Below are 19172 nucleotides of genomic sequence, written 5' to 3'. Positions count from 1 at the left end.
TTGGCGAATTTCCTTAGCGATCAGCTGTTATATTCAAAAAAATCATTTTCAGCAACAGCTCTTTTTGGAATTGTTGGCAAGTTTAATGGAATGTGATATCGTAGTTTTTTGATGTTTTGCCATTGAGTTCCCAGATGGGCTTTTCCAAGCGCTCTTCATCGGCCTCGATACCGACAGACTCGGAGATCTTAATGTGGGCATGTGGCTGGCAGAGGGCGATTCGTTGCCGCCAAGGCCGAAAGATGGTAGGCTGTGAAGTGCTCCAGGTATCGTTGACAAAACAGATAAGATTTTAACCAATAGATGAATTGCACAGCTCATCCCATGTAGGCGTTTTTTGTAACACATTCAAGTGGACGGTCGAGGGCTGATGTTAATGATGGGGTATTCTCAAGGGCGTGTCTCGTTAGCCTGAAAAGTGTCCGCAGACTGCCAAAGCCGCTGGCGTGGCAACCTTCCTGTGCACAAGAGTGAATGTAGTTTACGTTACGGGTTTGCGTCGTTTTACCCGCGGCGTCCGCGGCAGCCTGCAGCGCAGGTTCGACAGGATTGATAACGGACGAGCAAAAGGTTATCGGTTTCTTCTTCTTCTCTCTTTTAAACACGTACCTGAAAGTCACTAGTGGTATTAATCTCGGTAAATCACAGCCATAATTTGGGCTAAGCTAGGGATGATGCTGTTATATGGCTATAGCCAACCGAAAAACCTCGCCAGGGCCACCGATTTATTAAAGGCCGCTGCTGGCAAAAACACGCATCGGCAAACGTGCTGATTTGATAGTCTGCAGCTCGAGCATAAGCATGGCCTTATCGAAATTATTAAAACCATCTACCGTGGTGCAAAAAATGGGCGTGGGCTTGTCGCCAATCCAAAGGACTACTCCATTAAATTAGTTACTTGCGTACACCATCTGGAGCGTTGAGCACACCTTCCCCCTTGACCTTGATTTGGTGACAATACTTGTAATCACCAGAATTGGACAAGAAATGTACATAGCATATGAAATAAAGAAAAAAGCAATATGAGATGTAAATTTACAAAGACCCGAGAAAAACCAAATGATTTGGAATTCGTTTACATTAAGCGCAGACCAACAGTTGAGCAATCACATCAGCTCGACGCAGTAAGGGCGCCGACCGTAGGGATCTTCTCTATACCATGCTCAATGGCCTTGATTTAATTCACAAATCTATACCTTTTGTAAAAGTTTGGGACGTTGGCCGAGCCTGGTACAGCTCGGGCGTATACAATTCCACGGACGAGGCGTCGCATCTGCTTACCTTTTTCGCGCTCGTTGGGCAGTCCCGGCCAGTTCAACGCAAAAATATAGGCCATGGTCAAAAGAGAGGTGAAAAGGTCGTAATCCACGAATTGAGCAACCACGTGTGGATCATCACCAAAGAGGTCCTGATGGGAAGTAAGCGATTTTACATTGCCATTTTACCTTTTGTGGTATTGGACACAAAGCAAGTTAAACTCCGCTGTTCCGATAAAAGCGAAAAGGCGCGTTATGGGAGTCGTGAGTAAGGTAACACACCCGACAAAGGAAGCGCTTGTGTATTTTGAAGAATTGTAGCTGGATTGCCCTTGGAAAGCCCCCATCCGAGGATGGAAAGGTGGCCGAACTCACTGCTGGTATATTCCTTTACTAACGAGGGCTGGACAATCCATCACGGCCGAGCCGTGGATCAAGAATACGTATAGAGCCAAGCTCAGGGCAAAAAGTATAAATGTATCAGTTACTACCTCGGGCAATCCCTTGCCCCCAAGAGAAACAAACTCTGCAATTTGGCAATCTTCTGCAGGCACAACAGCTCCCCGAAAAAGTCAATCCATACTGCAAAACGCGGGTCTGAATATAACTTTATAAGGTATCAACACAGAATTTTGGCACGTCGGCAATCATTCCTCGGTAACTGCAGTTTACTGCCAGGATATCGGTCTCCGTTCTCTCGAAATTAAGCGGTCCGGCAATAAAACTTGGGGCATTATTGGCACCAAAAACACAAAGGGCTTTAAGTAGTGCGTGGTTAAGAGTTACAAAATTGAAATTACCACGCCTTATTTATATTGCCCAAGAGAAATATATTGAAAGAGGAAGATCTTGGCTTCAAAGTTGTTATTCCTGACTCCGGACTAGTGGTTGTCACCAAGCCTAGGAATTATCATCTCATAATTAATAGGGGTCTGACATTGGCCGTCGCTATCATCTTTGCACTTAAACAGACCAATCTGTTTAACCAAAACCCCAAAAATATGCATACAATGCGGTCGTTCCAATTTGGCCTCGTGGAAAGACCTTCAGCTCGAGCGGTTGGGATGATCAAACCCTACCGAAACAACTAAGAAAAAGAACTAATGGTACGATTGCGGTAAAGGATAAGGATATCTTAATCCGGAAGCCAAAAGCGCAGGGGCCGCGAGGGTCGCAAGCACATATAAACTGGAGGAATATCGGATGAGCCTACGCCAAAGTATAGCACAAACTAAAGACACCGGAATAATTGTCCTCAAAGAACTTAGAAAGTCCGCCGACGCTCTGCTTGGTAAAAAGGCCACAAGCTGTATAAACTGGGCGAGCTTAGACTCCCTACCACACAGATGCTCGCACAACTCTTTTTCGTGAATAAAGCTTCCAAATCCAACCTTCAATCCAATTTCAAAGCCTCGTATATTAGGAGGTATGATATCGCTGCGTGAAAAACCACTCCGAGGAACACTTTGAGGCAAGGTGATTACATCCTTCGACGCCTAGGGAGACAAGCAAGATGATAAAGGAGCGGCCAAACATCGTCAACGCAGCGATAAGAAAAGGAACAAACAACTGGACAGACTTTCGCGAATTGATTGTCAGGCTGGGCATAATCCTTGATGACGACTCAAAAGTTCTTTCCTATTTATCACGCTTGAACAAAAGACTCTAGTTGGCGCAACCTTTAGAAGCTATCGTCGGCTGAGGAACGTTATGGCGCTGAATTCTTTACAAAACCTTTTCATATCTGAAATCATACGCTGGGTGTTGGAGAAACTGCGTATAGCTGGCAAAACATTTATTGATGCATTCTTTGCTCCTCTAGACACTCTTGCATCTTTCAGTTGTAACCCCTTCAAGCTGTGTTTAAAGAAGAGAACCAGGAAACGCTGTTGGGGAAAGGCTGAACAGGAGATTTAGGACAAAATTAGGAAAGCAACGATCAGGGGTTTAAAAAATCAACTTCGTTTACATTTCTCGTGCTCTGTTATATTTTTAGCTTGCAGTGCCTTTCCTGGCGTGTAAGTGTAGGTAAAGGCGTTTCCCCTCTTTTTTCGCCAACACCTACTCAATCAACCATTCGCCCAGCGATCTTTATATATAACAGCGGATAAAGTATTCAATACTCAGGGCTCAGTTGGCTTTCCCCTACATTGAGAATAGATACCGTTGCCGCCAAGCGAAAGTAGTACGCTATATTGGAGTATGTGGCGCGTTCCATCCAAATCGCCGCCATCCGACATGTATTTTGTCACAAACTCATAGATCTTTCAACTTCCATTCTCCGCCTTCCGGCCAGGGTCCGAGTGATAAAGTTTTTTAGATTGTTTGGTGTATTTGGTTAACCTCGGACTAGCTCCAACAAGTGCAGGCGGGATACTGCTATCCTGTTCAGTGCGACGACCTTTGGCTCGCAATGACTCACTGGCGTATCCGCTGATAAATGAATGCGTTATGTGGCGAGGCGGCGCAATGCCCCCCGAACCCCTGCATAGTTATTAGCGGGTGGTGTGTGGCAACCTTTTTCTTTCTCTTTCGTCAACAGGTACAACAGAGGAGATTATTCTTTTTCAGGTTTGAGGGCTGAGCAGGCGCTTTTGAGGAAAAAAGAATGTATTTGTCGGGAATATAAAACTATTTGGTCCAGCGTGCCCAAAACTCCTCTCAATCTTAAATTTGGGTTCTTGCAGCTAATGTTCCTTTAGGTGCGATTGCAGGTCTTAGACTAGGTCTAGTCTAGTCTAGTAGGATGAAGAATTTTGAACATAGGTATATTAACTTGTCAAGTCGATTGAGGTACTGTGGTTGCTTTCTTTTTCTTTTTGTTTTTCTTTTTTTTCTCTCTCTCGAGTTGTGGCAACCCTGCCTAATATCCCCGGTAGCAAAGTATTCCGGCGATGATCGACGGCAACGTACAGCCCAACGTGGAAGGCTAGCCTAAAGTGTGTCAACGAAGCAAATATATAATAAATTAAATAATTAATGTATTTAATAATGTAAGATTCCATATGATGATATTAATATATATTAAACCTTTATATTAAATACTTTTAATAATTGAATCACTTTTATTATCTTAACTTATGTATAATAAATATAAAATTAAATTTAATATTTACCTTATTTTACATTTTATTAACGTGATTCATCAGTACCCGACGCATATCAGTACCCGACGCACTTTTCCTCCACCACACCACTCTTAAATTTACCACGCGTTTTTTCCACAAAATAAAATGCCAACTACTACCAATGAATCAAGAATTATTTTGGCGATTGAAGCCATTCGATTAAACCCAAAATTAAGTTGCCGAACGGCTGCAAAAGCGTACAATGTGCCCGAATCAACACTCCGTCACAGAATGAAAGGTCGCGCTTCTTTAGCCGACCGTCGGCCTGGTGCTCAAAATTTGACGGAAAGCGAAGAGGAGGTGATTGTCCGATATATATTGGACCTGGATTCCCGAGGGTTTCCGCCTCAAATCGCCGATATGGCTACAATGGCCGATTATATCCTTGCTGCGCGGGCCGCGTAACCGGTCGGCAAACAATGGGCCTATCGTTTCGTCAAACGACGTACAGAATTAAAAACGCGTTTTTCTCGCGCTTATAATTTCCAAAGGGCCTTTTGCGAAAATCCTAACGCGTTAAACGCGTGGTTTCGATTGGTGGCCAATATAAAGGCCAAATATGGCATCCAGAATTACGACATTTACAACTTCGACGAAACCGGCTTTATAATGGGCCAAATATACGGCCATATGGTTATAATTGGGTCTAAAAAACGCGGAAAAAGCAAAAAAATACAGCCTGGCAATCGAAAATGGGCGATTGCAATTTGCTGTATTAATAGCGACGGTTACGATATACCCCCATTTTTTATCGTTAAAGGCGTTTACCATTTCGCGAATTGGTATATAAAAGGCGGTTTTCCAACATCCTGGCGTATAAAAACTAGCCAAAATGGATGGACAAACAACGAAATAGGTTTGGAATGGATTTAACATTTCGATAATCATACAAAATCGCGGACAAAAGGCGCATATCGGATATTGGTATTCGATGGGCATAGCAGCCACCAATCGCCGGAATTTAAAAACTATTGCAAAAATCATAACATCATTCCGCTTTGCCTGCCTGCTTATTCATCTTACCTAACTCAACCATTTAATATCGGAATATTTAATATCCTAAAACGGGTATACGGTTAAAAAATCAACGATTTTATCCGGGCCTATATTACCAATATCAGCAAAATCGACTTTTTTTTAGCTTTTGCAGCGGCCTATAAAAAATTTATAACAAAAAAAAATATGGCTGGGGGTTTCCGAAAAGCTGGAATTATCCCCTTTGATCCGGAAATTGTAATTTCCAAACTGGATATCAAATTACGAACGCCTTTACCCAAAAAGTTTACTTTTCCCACCACCGAATCTTGGGTTTTTTAAACGCCTTACAACCCGACAAAAGCCGTTTTTTAATTAACGTTTGTTAAAATTCAAATTAATCGTTATCAAAACAGCTTTCCAACGCCTATTTTTAAAGCTGTAAAGCAATTGGTAAAAGGTATGGACGGAATGGCGTACCAAATTACATTTTTGTCAGCAGAGGTCCGCAGCTTTCGGAAAGTTAACGAAACATTTAATAAACGACGCAGGGTTAAAAAAACACGTGTCCGCGAAGGAAAAGCATTTATTGTATAAGATGTCCAACGCTTATTGCAATTAAACAATGCGGATAATCCGATACAGGAGGAAAAAGGTGAAAATAGGGTTGGAAATAATGCACGACTGGCGACTAAACGGCGTTGTGGCAACTGCGGCAAAATAGGACACAATGCACGCACCTGTTAGGAAAATGAAGAAATGTCAGATGTATATAGCTCCGATTGTATTGGGGTAATATAAACAATGTTGGCGTTGCAATTGGAGTTCGGAATGGTATAGTGGAGGAAAAATGCGTCGGGTACTGATATGCGTCGGGTACTGATGAATCACGTTATATAAAATTATATATATTATATATTTTCAAAATTTAATTTCACGTGGACGTTTATTTACACCAGCTATTTAATTATTAAGACCTTAGTTTTAATGTCGTTAAAATTGGTAAAAGTAAAAACCCGTTTCGATTGTAAATTTATTAAAATATTTATTATTTGACCTATTCGAATATTTAATACCTTATACTACGTAACATGTTAACCACAGTTTAAATATATAATATATACGTATATATTATCCCCCACGTGTAAGAGCTTCTTCAATATATGCAGAAATAAAAATATAATTAAAAGAAATTAAAAAATCCAACCTCCGTACGTAAATTAAAAACAGCCATATTCCAATTCGCCCAATTAAACCATTAAAAGTATAAAATAAATCGTTATTAATTATTTTGCTAATTTTTAATCCAGCGTTTAAACCGTTTATTTTTGCGATTTCTATTTAAATTAATTATAACGGAGTATCGGTCGCCGAATTGGCGAAATTACCTTTACACGCGGCGAAAATCGACAAATTAAATTCAAACCTGAACCAGTGTAATTTTTGGTTGGACCCACAGGTATAAGCAAAGCCACGAATTAAGCCACGCGGCTTAATTAGTGGAACTCCGATTTAGGGATAAGCCCTGAGATTAATTTATTTCTAATTTGCAATAATAATTTAAGTGATAATTTAATCCGGACCAAATTTCGTACGAATATAAAATGGAATAGCGGCTTTTAACGGTACAGCGTTTATATTTGTACAACAGATAATAACCACTTAATTTGCCAAAATACCACTTTGCCATTTTATAAAAACAATAATAATATATAAATATTTGCTAATTGTATTTTTGAAGACTTAGTTTCTGGTAATATATATTATTATTATTTTTATTTTAATTTTTGAGATTAAATGTCAAAATTTATATATAAAAGAATATAATTAATTTTAAATTGGGTTTTATTAATAAAAAAAAATCGTGCATATAGGAAAAAAAATAAAAACTAAATTGGCTATTTTTAATGTACCAAAATAAAATCCTTAAACATTATATTTATTTTTTAAAGTTTTTATATAGCAAATATTTACGAGTATAACTTTTTTAAAAAACAAAGGATTTTATTTAAATATAAAGTGTCCTCAGACTAAAATGCGCGAATTTAATTCGACTAATATAATTGGTCGAAATGCCATGTGGCTGAAAGGTATATGGAAAGCGCGGGCCACCCCTGCGGTCGCAGGGGCGCTCTAATCTAAGCACTGAGACCAAAATAACTGCCGATTTACCGGTCCGTGCGCGGCTGACGTAATTCCATGTAACAAGGCTTTGGCTAGCTAGCTCCGTCATAACTAATTGGGATGGGTGCGTTTGATTTTAATTCTGATCAAACTGCCCCGCGCGCGGCCTTCGTGTTTCCTGTTTATTTTCGCCCAGAGCAAGACAAGTCGGTCAACGCCGTCACCTTTGAAACCGTCATGTAAAATCCCCTTCCGTACGAGATGGAAAATTTGCACGGAATTAATAACATATTCGGTCACCTGGCCAGGCGTTGCTACTAGTGTTCCGTTGCATTCCAGGTCACGGAAGTCACGAGGTCGTGAAATGTTAACTCTCGAGTCTGGGTAGTTACTTTTCTTCAATCCGGCCTTGACACCGTGGTGAAAATTCCGGCGAAACTGGCGGTATATCAAAGCACCACAAAGCCAGAGCGATCCACTATCCTGTCTTGGCAGCATCTAATTAATATTAGGTCCATTCTGGTTTAAAGCATTATAACAATTTGCTGTCTACGGGCGGCTATAGGACCTGCACAGTCTTGCGTTTGAAGTAGATAAAGTTTCGCAAGGGGGGGGGGGGGGGCATTTGAGTGAATAAAATAAACAACACAACATTAAGGAACGTCAAGCCAGTTCAAGCCCGGGTACTCTTGGGACAACCCACCGTATTTGACTGGCTCGTCTGACCCGTTTGACCAAAACAAACCCCAGATAACGATTCGACGGTGTGATGCCAAGATCGTGGTAAGGACCCGGTTATTTTTGAAGTAGATGGGGACCATGGCACCCTTGCTTTTGGCGCTTCCGCGGGTACTCCTTGACAGCGAACCACCAAACCCGGGTCCTGTGGTTTCTAAGATCATTACACCTAGGGCCAACGCAAGGGGCTGTAGGAACGATGCGATAATCCAGTCATCCATGCTTGCTGACGAGACATAGCTGCCCGCAGCGCAGAAAAGTCGCAATCCGAAACGCCGGCCACAAATTCAACCGAGTCTGTAGCGGCTGGGACTGAATCTTGCTTTTGGGTTGGCGGAGAACGTGATAGATAGATCGGTAACGCTTACGGGGTTGGCTGTTTTTTCCTGGGTTGGTCCGACGCCGCCTGGGCACGGGACATCCCCGGACTGTGCGCGCTCGCCAGGCGTCTGTAGAACCCCATCGAGAAACTTGTGTACCATGTTACTATCGAGTGTGGTTTGTATATTATACACATCCTCCCAAATTGAGCTGCCAGGGGCGGCGGTAAATCGAATCCAATGGACAAGTATGCGGAAAGTTTTGCCAACGCGTTGGTGCTCTAATATTTCGAAGCTGCGGTGTGTCCTTGTCGAGGGTTGCTTGCTTGGACAGTTGGTTGAGGGAAATCGCGTGTGCTCGCAACTGTACATTTCGTCGGGGAATTAGGGATAGGATTATTGCCTCCTGGGTTATATATTTATAGGAGCCATGCGTAATATCTCTTTTTCGTACCACGGCCGGTAGGTTTCGGTGAGATACTTGGCGATACGACGTAGCCCCCAAACAATGCTGTAAATCCCGTGCGCAGTTGTTGTATCGCCGAGCTTGCCCCCTTTCCATTGAACAACGCTGCCATCCCTGTGGCGGATGGTGGCCGAAAAAGACTATTCGTGGCCGATAATGCTGATTCCTGGGAGAAAGTCAAGTCCTTCCAGTGCTAAAGGCTGGTTGTCGTCCGGATTCATGGCCAAAATCTCCAGTATCTTCCACTGTGCGTATTGCCACACTGCCAGCTGCTCCACGGCTTCCACCGTACTGCCGCTCGGGCGTTTAAGTTCGATGTTTAGGCCGATTGGGCGGTATGATAGAGGATGGTAATCTGTGTGGTTAATGGTTTTTGAAGGCGCAAGATGCTGTACCCGCCTTACCGCGCTGAGAGTTTTGGGCACGTGTGAAGGCTCGAGGGCAAGGCAGATGTCCACCATTTTGCAATTGGAATAGCCCCGCGGTAGCAAGTCCTTGTCTGCCACTTTTGCCGTGGTGTTACCAGTCGCGGAAAGAGAATTAGTCTGATGTAATAACCTTTTTAATGGTAGACCGGGTAGGGGCAGTAAATATATAACAAAATTAACCAAGGGATTATAGCCAACTCCTTAATGTCCGAGATTGCCAGTTTAAGCAAATGTATGATGATACACGCAGACCAGGCCGCTTTCTCGAACCTGTCGTCGTTGTATATCGTAGCCCTTTTCTGGTATTTGCAAACATCTCGGAAAGTCGGCGACTCCACTTGTCCCGAATCTGGAGGGAGGAAATGAAAGTCCCTAATGCTCTTGCCAAGCGCGCCCGCAGCCGAAATCTCGTGTTTCCGAGAAGAGGAGATGATGGGGGCTCCGACGCAGGCGCATTCCAAATCGGTTTGCAAAGTGCGCAGAGCCTTTGGGAGGGCGTCCGTGTCGTCCCTGGAGAAGGATTGGGAGCACAAATTTCCATTGGATTCCGCTTCCCTTATCCTCTTGCTCCCGGACGCGAAACTGCTCTGGCTCGTCCTGCTTCTCTTGGAGGGTGTCGAAGTCAGAGATTCTTCGGCCGGCCGGGATCGTGCGGGTCTCGGGGTCTGGTCGATGTCGTCGTCAACGTGGATGGCGGGGCGTTTGGCGGGCGTACTCGTTATATGGGCGGAACTGGTGCTGGAACTGGAACTGTCGGGCGGCGGCGTCGGGGGCGCGGCGGCGCGTTTGCGTTTGCGCTTGTCGGGCAGCGGCGCAAGGTGGTGGGATGGAATCGCAGCGAGCCAGGACAAAAGGTCGCGATCGTTCATAGTCGTCCGTCTGGGATACGTTCTTGTGGTTTTTGTAGCAAAAGACGAATCGATTGTGTTGGGTAATTAAAGGTTACAGAAACCCACGGTGGGTTTTGGTTTATTGCCACCGCGAGCGTCGGTTGCTGGCGTTGCTGTAGTTACAAATTCACATTAAATGGAGCATTAATAGCTTATGGTGCACGGGCCCATAATGCCAAAAACCTCGCCATGCAACAAATACGTGGGGCAGCGGCCAAAACCCCATTTAAGGCTAGTCTTAGGGCTCATCCCTGAACGCGAGCTCCATTAATTAAACCGCCAACTTTAAAACCTTAAAGCTACCTCGTAACCTCCTTTAAATAAAACGAATAAATTAAAAAATGCAATATTATTTACAAATTTACGTAACGTTTAATTAAAAAACTTAACCCAAGTATTTAAACGTAATTTAATTAATTTTTAATAATAAAAATCTTTTAATAACGGATATTAATTTAAATAAATTATTATTAGGGTTAACTGTCGAGGCCATTTTATTGTGGTAACCCCCATTATCCGCCCTTTTTATAAATTTAAAAAAGCGCACGACCCAATTTATAAAATATTTACACCAAAATAGGAATATCGTCCAAATTATTATAATAAATTTATAATAATAATAAAAAATTGGGGTAAACTTATCCCAACACCCAGTAAAAATATTTAAAATAAACGACGAAATATATTTTAATTTCCGTAATATTTATAATAACCGTTCCAGCCGTAAATTCGATTATATTTATAAAAATATATAATAACCGCGGTATTTACGTTATTAATAATTACGTTAAACGTACCGGGGGAAATTTATCGTATTTTTTACGTTAAATTATTCGAATGTATAATTAATAACCAGTTTTCGCTTTAATTACGCACTAATATTAAACCGGAACCGATAATAACGGTGGACGGGAGAATAAAATAAAATAAACGAATAAAAAATAAAAAAATCCTATCCGTAAAAAACCGTAAAAAAAACCACGGCCGCATAGTATTAATTTGATAAATAAATTATAATAATTCCAAATAAAAATCCTTTACATATTTTAAAAACGTATAAATTATAAACCAGTTTAAAATTTAATAAAATAATATATATATATATATATAAATAACGGCCCCGGGGGTAAATAATCCCGATAAACCACCGTAAAAAGCCAAAAGACCGAAAGAAATATATATAATATTAAAACTACGTAAATTATATATTATATAATATAAGTATTGGGAAAAATAATATTAATTTTAAATTTTTAACGGGGCGAATATATATCATTTCGGCCCGAAAACCGGAAGAAATTCCCTATTAAAAATTAATAATAATATAAAAACGTATAAAATATAATAAAAAAATTAATTCCACCCATTTATTTATCCACGGGACGGAAAAGAATCCACCTATTTATCCGATAACCAAATTATTATAAAATCCCCATTACGGGCATATATTAACGACGATTATATTCGTCCATTTTTTGATTTAATTTCCGGTTATTTAAATAATAATACGGGGGTTAATTAAATTTAAAATTATCTAAAAAGTCGCTTTAAAAAAACCCGCCTCCGGGGCGAAAACTTGCCAAACATAAAGAGAAATTTGGATAAAACGGCCACGAAGAACGTTAAATTAATTATAAATACCGCGGCGACGAAACTTATTAAACGTATTAATATTGGGGCAATAAAAAAAATTACGGCCGAAATTATTTTTAACAAATTCGGAAATTTTAATTTAACGGTAACGTTGGAAAACATCGCGGAAACAAATTAATAAACGCGAAATAAATTATAATTACCAAATAAAAACCGATGTTTAAATCTATCATTAAATAACGGTAAAAACGAAAATAACCGCGGTAATTTTACGTTAAACGGCGATAATTTTATACGCGTAACGCGCGTATAATTTAAAAATAACGTTAATAATTGCGTTTTTAAACGCCAATACGTTAACGTATTAAAATAAAAATTAAAAAGAAAACGGGATTTATTTTAAAATAATTTATATTTTGGGCAAATTCACGGGTAAAATATTGCGTGGTTTTACTATAATTATTATTATTATAAATAATAATTAAATTATTATTACTACGGCTATTATTTAAAACGGTTACGTTTTTAATATTGCGTAAATAATGGTATTTTTTAAATATACCACGTAAACGACGTAAAATTTATCCGTTAGACGAATATAACGGCCAGGTTTTATAGTACGGTTTTTTACAAAATAAATTAACGGCGGCCATATATTAATTATAATATATAATTTTTTACAATTTACGAAATTTACGGCGGAAAAACTGGTTTTTAACGTGTGAAAATCTTCTATAATCGTAGGTAGTCTCAGTGCTCAGACTAAACCACCCTTGCTTCGCAATGGTGGACCGGGCGCTCCATGTACCTTTTAGCCACATGGCTTTTCGGCCAATCAAATCGGCCGAAAAGATCGCGCCCGTTCTAGTCTGAGGACATGTTGTCGATTATCGCCACAAGTGGAGGTTATCGCACAGTATACGCACCGTGCATGCACTGTATGCGCAATAGCGATACAGTAAAAACATTGTACATTTATTTATTTGTAAATATTTAATTAAATAAGAATGGTAAAAATACAGTAAAAATATCAGTATAAAGTTTGAAATTAGGGCTTTTTAATGGTTAAAACTTTATATTTATATACGTTATATACAGATAAAAATGAAGTCAAATAATAATAATATTATTTTTAACGCCCTATTTAAAAGTTTATATATAAATAATAGTATATATAAGCCTTTTATTTTTATATAATAATACGTATATTTATATTAACACCCTAGTATAACTTTTTTTACTAAATTATCGTTCGTTAATTTTTTATTCATATAAATATACGTTAAATTTAATATTTTGTATAAATATTTAATAATTAATATATTTATTAATAAAACGTTTAATAGAATAAAAATTTAATATAATAAATCTTCGTATTAGTTATATATTATAATAATATAACATTTATTTTTTTATTCCAATTAAAATAAATATAAAATAAAACTTAAAAATATGTAAATTTTATCAAATTTATATATAAAATGCGTAATTTTAGTAGTATTTAAAAACCTTTTTAACGTCGCCGTTTATTTATACCGGTTATTTAACCGTAAAAATTTTGGTGTAAATATCGTTAAAATTGGTAAAAATATAAGCCCGTTTCGATTGCAAATTTATTAAAAATATTTATAATTTTACCTATTGGAATATTTAACACCTTATATCACGTAATATAGTAACTAAATCTTATATATATAATATATACGTATATATTACCCCCAACATGCAGAAACTTTTAGATTAGATCCAAAAATAAAAATATAATTAAAAAAAATTAAAAAAATCAAAAATTTATTAAAAATCCAACCTCCACTTGAGAATCAAGGGCACCCATATCCCAATTCGACCAATATAACGCTTAAAAATAAAAAATAAATCGTTGTTAATTATTTCGTTAATTCCTATATCCAACGTGCAAACCGTTTATTTTTACGACTTTTATTTAATTAATTATAACGGAGTGTCGGTCGCCGAATTGGCGAAATCACCTCCACTTGCGACGAAAATGAACAAATTGTCCTTAAACCTGAACCGCTATGATCTTTGTGTTTGGACCCACAGGTACAAAGCAAAGCCACCAATTGAACCACAGCTTAATTGGGATCGCGCCGTTCAGGGATGAGCCCTGAGACTAAATCCTAGGCCGATTTTTTATTTTTGCGGTATTTGTTATAAACCGTACCGTTAAAACGGGGGGCGTAATTAAAAATATTAATAATTTTCGCCGTATTAATATATAAAAAATAAAACGGAAATTATTATTTAAATATAATAAACAATTTATTATTAAAATTATTTTCAACGATAATTACGTTTATAACGTGGCGGAATTTTTATATAATATATTAACGGAAAAATTTAGAAAAAAGGAAATAACGGTGCAAATTTACCACGGAAATATTGGGGTTATTATAATTATTTAATAAATTAAAAAGACGTTAAAAGAATCTACCTTTTTTTTAAAAAAATACCGGTAATTATACCTGTTCATTTACCATTAAATATAACGCGATAAAAATAAACGACGGACGTAAATAAAAAACGGATAAAAAACGGGCAAAAATGAAACCGAAATTAAAAAATAAATTAACGCCGAACGAAATAATAAATTACGTAAGACGAAAAATAACAGTAAAATAACGCGAGAATTAAAATTTGTTAATTTAAAAAAAAACAAAGAATGGAAAAAGATTTAACCGAAAAAAAACGAATACGGGAAAAAAATAAATAAAATAGAAATTTAATTCGCGGTTATAATAATAAATGAAAAATATAAAAAAAGGCGAATAATAAGCGGGTAAGTAAAAAGACCTTTTTATTATTAAACCGTAAGCGGGGCGATAATAAAAAACCGCGTTTTAAACCAATTTAAAACCTATTTAAACATAACCGCGAATTAAAAATAAAATAAAAATAAAATAAAAAAAACACGCGAAAAGAAGCGGGTTAGAAATACGCACGACGGTCCCAATTAATATTATAAAAATAATAATTTAAATAATCGGGCGAAAACGGTTAATATAATATTAAAATAAAAAAAACCAATGGGAAATTACGGGGCACGACGTTTAAAACCCGGGCCGACCCGCCCCGACGATGATGGGCGCCCAAAAAGGTTATATAACGTGTTAAAACGACGGGAATATATGTAAGCCCTTTTAATATAAATACCCTTTTAACGCGAACAAATAACGGTTTTATACCTTTAGTTTTTAACTTTAATAATATTTTTATTTAGGAACTTAATAATTATAAGGCCGTTGGTCTACCCCTTTATAAAAGCGGTCCAATTTAAATTATTAGCCCCAGTTAAACCGTTAACCCTTTCTTATAATTAATGCGGTAATTAAATTAATATAAATTACGAAAACGTTTGTAGAGGAGCCGTACGTAAAAATACGGCCCGCCACGATTAAATAAACAAAAATCTTAATAATCCGTTAAAAAGTCGACCTAAATTAAATGTCGAAATTCGAACCCGATTTAAATAATAAATATAACGGAAATAACGGAAATACCCCAACTTTAGCCCCAACGGTTAAAATAATACCGGAAGTCTTTTTACAATTTTTATTTGCTCCGGAACCCGTACCGACCAAGACGGCTTTAGGGCGGATTTGGCGGTTATTAATAATATATCCAAATATTATTACGACGTGTAAATTATTACAATTAATAAGATGTTGGTAATATAAACCCGTTAAAAACATTAACCGCCGCAGCAAATAATAAATGACGAAAATATTAAGTTTTAAACCTTTGTTTCTACCCAATTATAATAAACGCCGGAGGCCTTATGAAAAAGGATATAAAATAGGTTTATAAATAATTTTAAAAGTTAATAGGTCCTAGCAATTTATTGGTTAAATATGTTAATTTCGTCCATTTTATTACGGTTTAAAATAATACCAGTAATATTTATTATTTACCGCCCTCGTGCGTAATAAATAATATGTTTATTTTTATTTTTAGTTTATTTACTATTTTTATTTTTCATCCTTTTTATATTATACCCCCCTTTTTAACCCCAACCTATTAATAACTGTTTTTTTCTTTTTGCTTTTTTTACGGTTTTTTTTTAATTTATATAATAAAATAATAAGTAAATAAATTTAAAATAAAATAAAACGCGAATTAAAACCCTAACTTCAAATAAACGTCCACGTACTTTTTTATCAAAAGTTTTTAAAATTGCGTACTTAATATTTATATTTAACAAAATTAATAAATTTTAAACCTTATTTTATATTTATTTTAAAAAAATTAAAACAATTAAAATAATCTTATTATTATAAACTTTTATTATAAAATATAATATATATATTGTCTTTATTATATAAAGTTCTTTCTTAATAAATATATTAATTATTATTTACATAAGTTAATTAATATATTTAACGTTTATTTATAAGAATAAAAAAATAATAAAGATAATTTATAAGAGATTTTATACCTGCATATAAGCCTAAGTTTATTTGTTATTTTAAAAATATATATATTATTATCTATTTATAAAATTTAAATTAACCGTTAAAAATAATAATATTAATATATACTTTTATTTAACTCTGTAAATAAAGAGATTAATTAAATAAAGTCCACCGATAAAAAGCTTTAATTCCAAATCTTTTAACGATATTTTTATTTTATTTTTCCTATTTTTATTTAACTAAATATCCGCATATAAAAATTACACAGTCAAAAGATCATATCGCCGTTGCGAATACAGTGCATGTACAGTGCATATACTGTTTAACTTCCGTCTTACGCGACGAAATTAGACAAGATATCCTTAATTAAAACGAGGGCGATTTTTTCAGCCAATTTAATTGGCCGAATAACCTTGTGGTGGAACGGTATATGGAGCGTTCGGTCCACCATTGCGAAGCAGGTGGGGTTTAGGCTGCGTAATAAGCAAATAAAGCGTAAGTATCGGCATGCCAAAGATTGTAGTTTTGGGCCAGACTTAAATCCGTTAAAATATTTAAGTTAATTCGGTTTAATTGATTAGTTAATTATTATAAATTGTAACGCTGACGAGGAATTAATAACACTTACGCAATCGATTCGTAATATCCATAAGCGTCATAATCTTCTGTTCCCCTAACTATATTTTATTAATTTTTAGCATATTTTTCAAGGATTAAACTTGGTTTAAACTTTTGTTATTTAATATACTTACTGTCGTTTATATGGGAAAGCTCATGTATTAATACGTGACCACGTTCGTCGGCATCTTTCTCAAAAAAATAGGGACATATATAAACCGTATCATCATCAGGGAATGTATAAGCCTTCCAACGGTCACGGCATTTACTGCCGCCACATTTAAAAACGTAACTGTGGCTTTTGCTAGGGTCGCACGCTTGTTCAATATCCCAATACACTTTTTGAATCATTTCGATATCCGTTTGGCTGTCGGTTTTAAAGAAGGTTTGTCTTAAATCTTGGTTATCTTTAATAGCGTAATAGCCTTTATCAGCGAAATACATGCACCTAAAGCAGTTAGTTAAGTATCTTTAAGATATGTTTGCTTTAAATTTGAATTTACTTTTGCATCGCCTCTTGAACGGAGAGTTTTTGCGAGTCATCGCAACTGGAAATATAACCTCGTTTAACTATATTAGGGTAAGAAGAGTGAGTTTGCGCACTATTAGCGATCTAAACGAATTACAATTAGTTAACGTAATATTAAATATAAACTTTTGGGCCTATTGCAAAATTGGAACCTACATTTGTGTCGCGGGTAATAAGGATTGAATTTAAAGTGGAACTTGCTTGACGCGAGCCCAGTTGTTTGAAAGCACCGAGCGTGCCGCTAATCAACGTAAATATAAACCGCCACTTCATTATGGGAATAAGGAAGATAAGTTGGATTTAAAGGTAATATGGTGGTAAATTAGGAAAAGGAACGTGGATTTTATAACAAGTTTGTTTTTAAGCGTGTAATACAGCGTTAAGACCAACAACAGTTTGTTTGTATAATAGCAGGTTATTGCACTTGTATATATATATTTTTATTTTGTATGAAACACAGTGTTTATTTACAGGCATACCGCAGAGTTTGCTCCTTCACTGTTAAATATATTCATTCGCACGTTAAGCTTGTTACATTAATAGCTCCTTGAATAACTTTAACAAAACCTTGTATTTTTTATAAATATTTATAAATATTAACCCAAATGCCTTTTTAACTTTTAAGATCGGTTAATTAGCCGTAGCGGGGATTTCTTTTAAGCGCACATGGGAAAAACATTAACTGCACATTGATTATTAAACTGCCGCAATCCTCGACTTACGCCTGCAAATAAAAAGTTTCCAGCGAAAGTTTTGCTTAATTCAATGCCCGATTTAACAGCTGGTAAAATTTGCTGAAAATTATAATTTATATAAAGGTTATGCTAAATGGGTCGGCAGCCATTTTACCAACAAAAACTTTATAAATCGAAGGTTAAAAATACCATCGATTTTTTACTATCCGGGATATTCCTTTTGAGCGAAAAGTTATAATTAGCAGTAATATAACAAAAATAATAATTTAATGCATGGTAGTTAAATTATCCGTAATTGTTTGGAAATTCGTTTAAATTCTTCAAAGTTTTTGCTACGTGTTCCTAAATTACGTGGTTATACACATAATTTACCCACTCGCATACTTATTGTAAGGATTAGGGCCCCATATTAAAGCTAGACATACGTTGGAGAACTTAAGGTTTAAAGTCACGTTTTTATTTCTTTTAAGCTATTTTGCTAATTATTAAATTATTTACAGGGAATAAAAAAATAATAATCGGGAAAATAAAGCCGTAAAAAAAGAAAAAAGGGTATTTATAATGGGGATTATAAATAACAATGGTAATAAATTAAAGCAAAGGTAAAAGTAAAAATAATAAATAAGGCTTTAATTCGCGGTTTATTTAACTTTTAGCTATTTTAATAGTTACTTTACCGTATAAAATAAAAATAAAAGGAAAAATAATAACGGGAAAATAAAATTGTAAAAAAGAAAAAGAAAAAAAAAATATAAATCATGCGGACAGGTAAATATTAAAAGACCTTAATATATTAGGCGTTATTAACGAAAATTTTAATTTAAAAATAAAAGAAAAATAATAATTAATAATTACCTGGAAAAACGCGTTTAAGTCCGGAGTCAAGTTAGGGTTAGGGTTAGGGTTAGGGTTAGGGTTAGGGTTAGGGTTAGGGTTAGGGTTAGGGTTAGGGTTAGGGTTAGGGTTAGGGTTAGGGTTAGGG

At 36.4% G+C, this 19172-nt stretch overlaps 2 protein-coding genes across 2 annotated transcripts; both read right to left on the bottom strand.

Annotated features, from left to right (window-relative positions):
- Window positions 1-9147: 9147 nt before the first annotated feature.
- On the bottom strand, window positions 9148-10304 carry PgNI_00002 (uncharacterized protein; the record flags this gene model as incomplete). Its single annotated transcript, XM_031120088.1, has 2 exons — window positions 9148-9565; window positions 9616-10304. The coding sequence occupies 2 exons, from the start codon at window positions 10302-10304 to the stop codon at window positions 9148-9150; spliced, it is 1107 nt and encodes a 368-aa protein (XP_030986123.1).
- A 6668-nt stretch (window positions 10305-16972) lies between these two features.
- PgNI_00001 (uncharacterized protein) lies at window positions 16973-17768 on the bottom strand (the record flags this gene model as incomplete). The annotated part of the gene is made up of 4 exons (XM_031120087.1): window positions 16973-17025; window positions 17101-17391; window positions 17470-17536; window positions 17652-17768. 4 exons carry the CDS (start codon window positions 17766-17768, stop codon window positions 16973-16975), a joined length of 528 nt encoding a protein of 175 aa, XP_030986124.1.
- Window positions 17769-19172: the final 1404 nt, after the last annotated feature.

This window comes from Pyricularia grisea (assembly GCF_004355905.1).
Source record: "Pyricularia grisea strain NI907 chromosome Unknown Pyricularia_grisea_NI907_Scaffold_1, whole genome shotgun sequence".
NCBI classification, from domain to species: domain Eukaryota; kingdom Fungi; phylum Ascomycota; class Sordariomycetes; order Magnaporthales; family Pyriculariaceae; genus Pyricularia; species Pyricularia grisea.
Note: the sequence above shows the minus strand (reverse complement) of the source record. Positions and strands in the feature narration are given on the sequence as shown.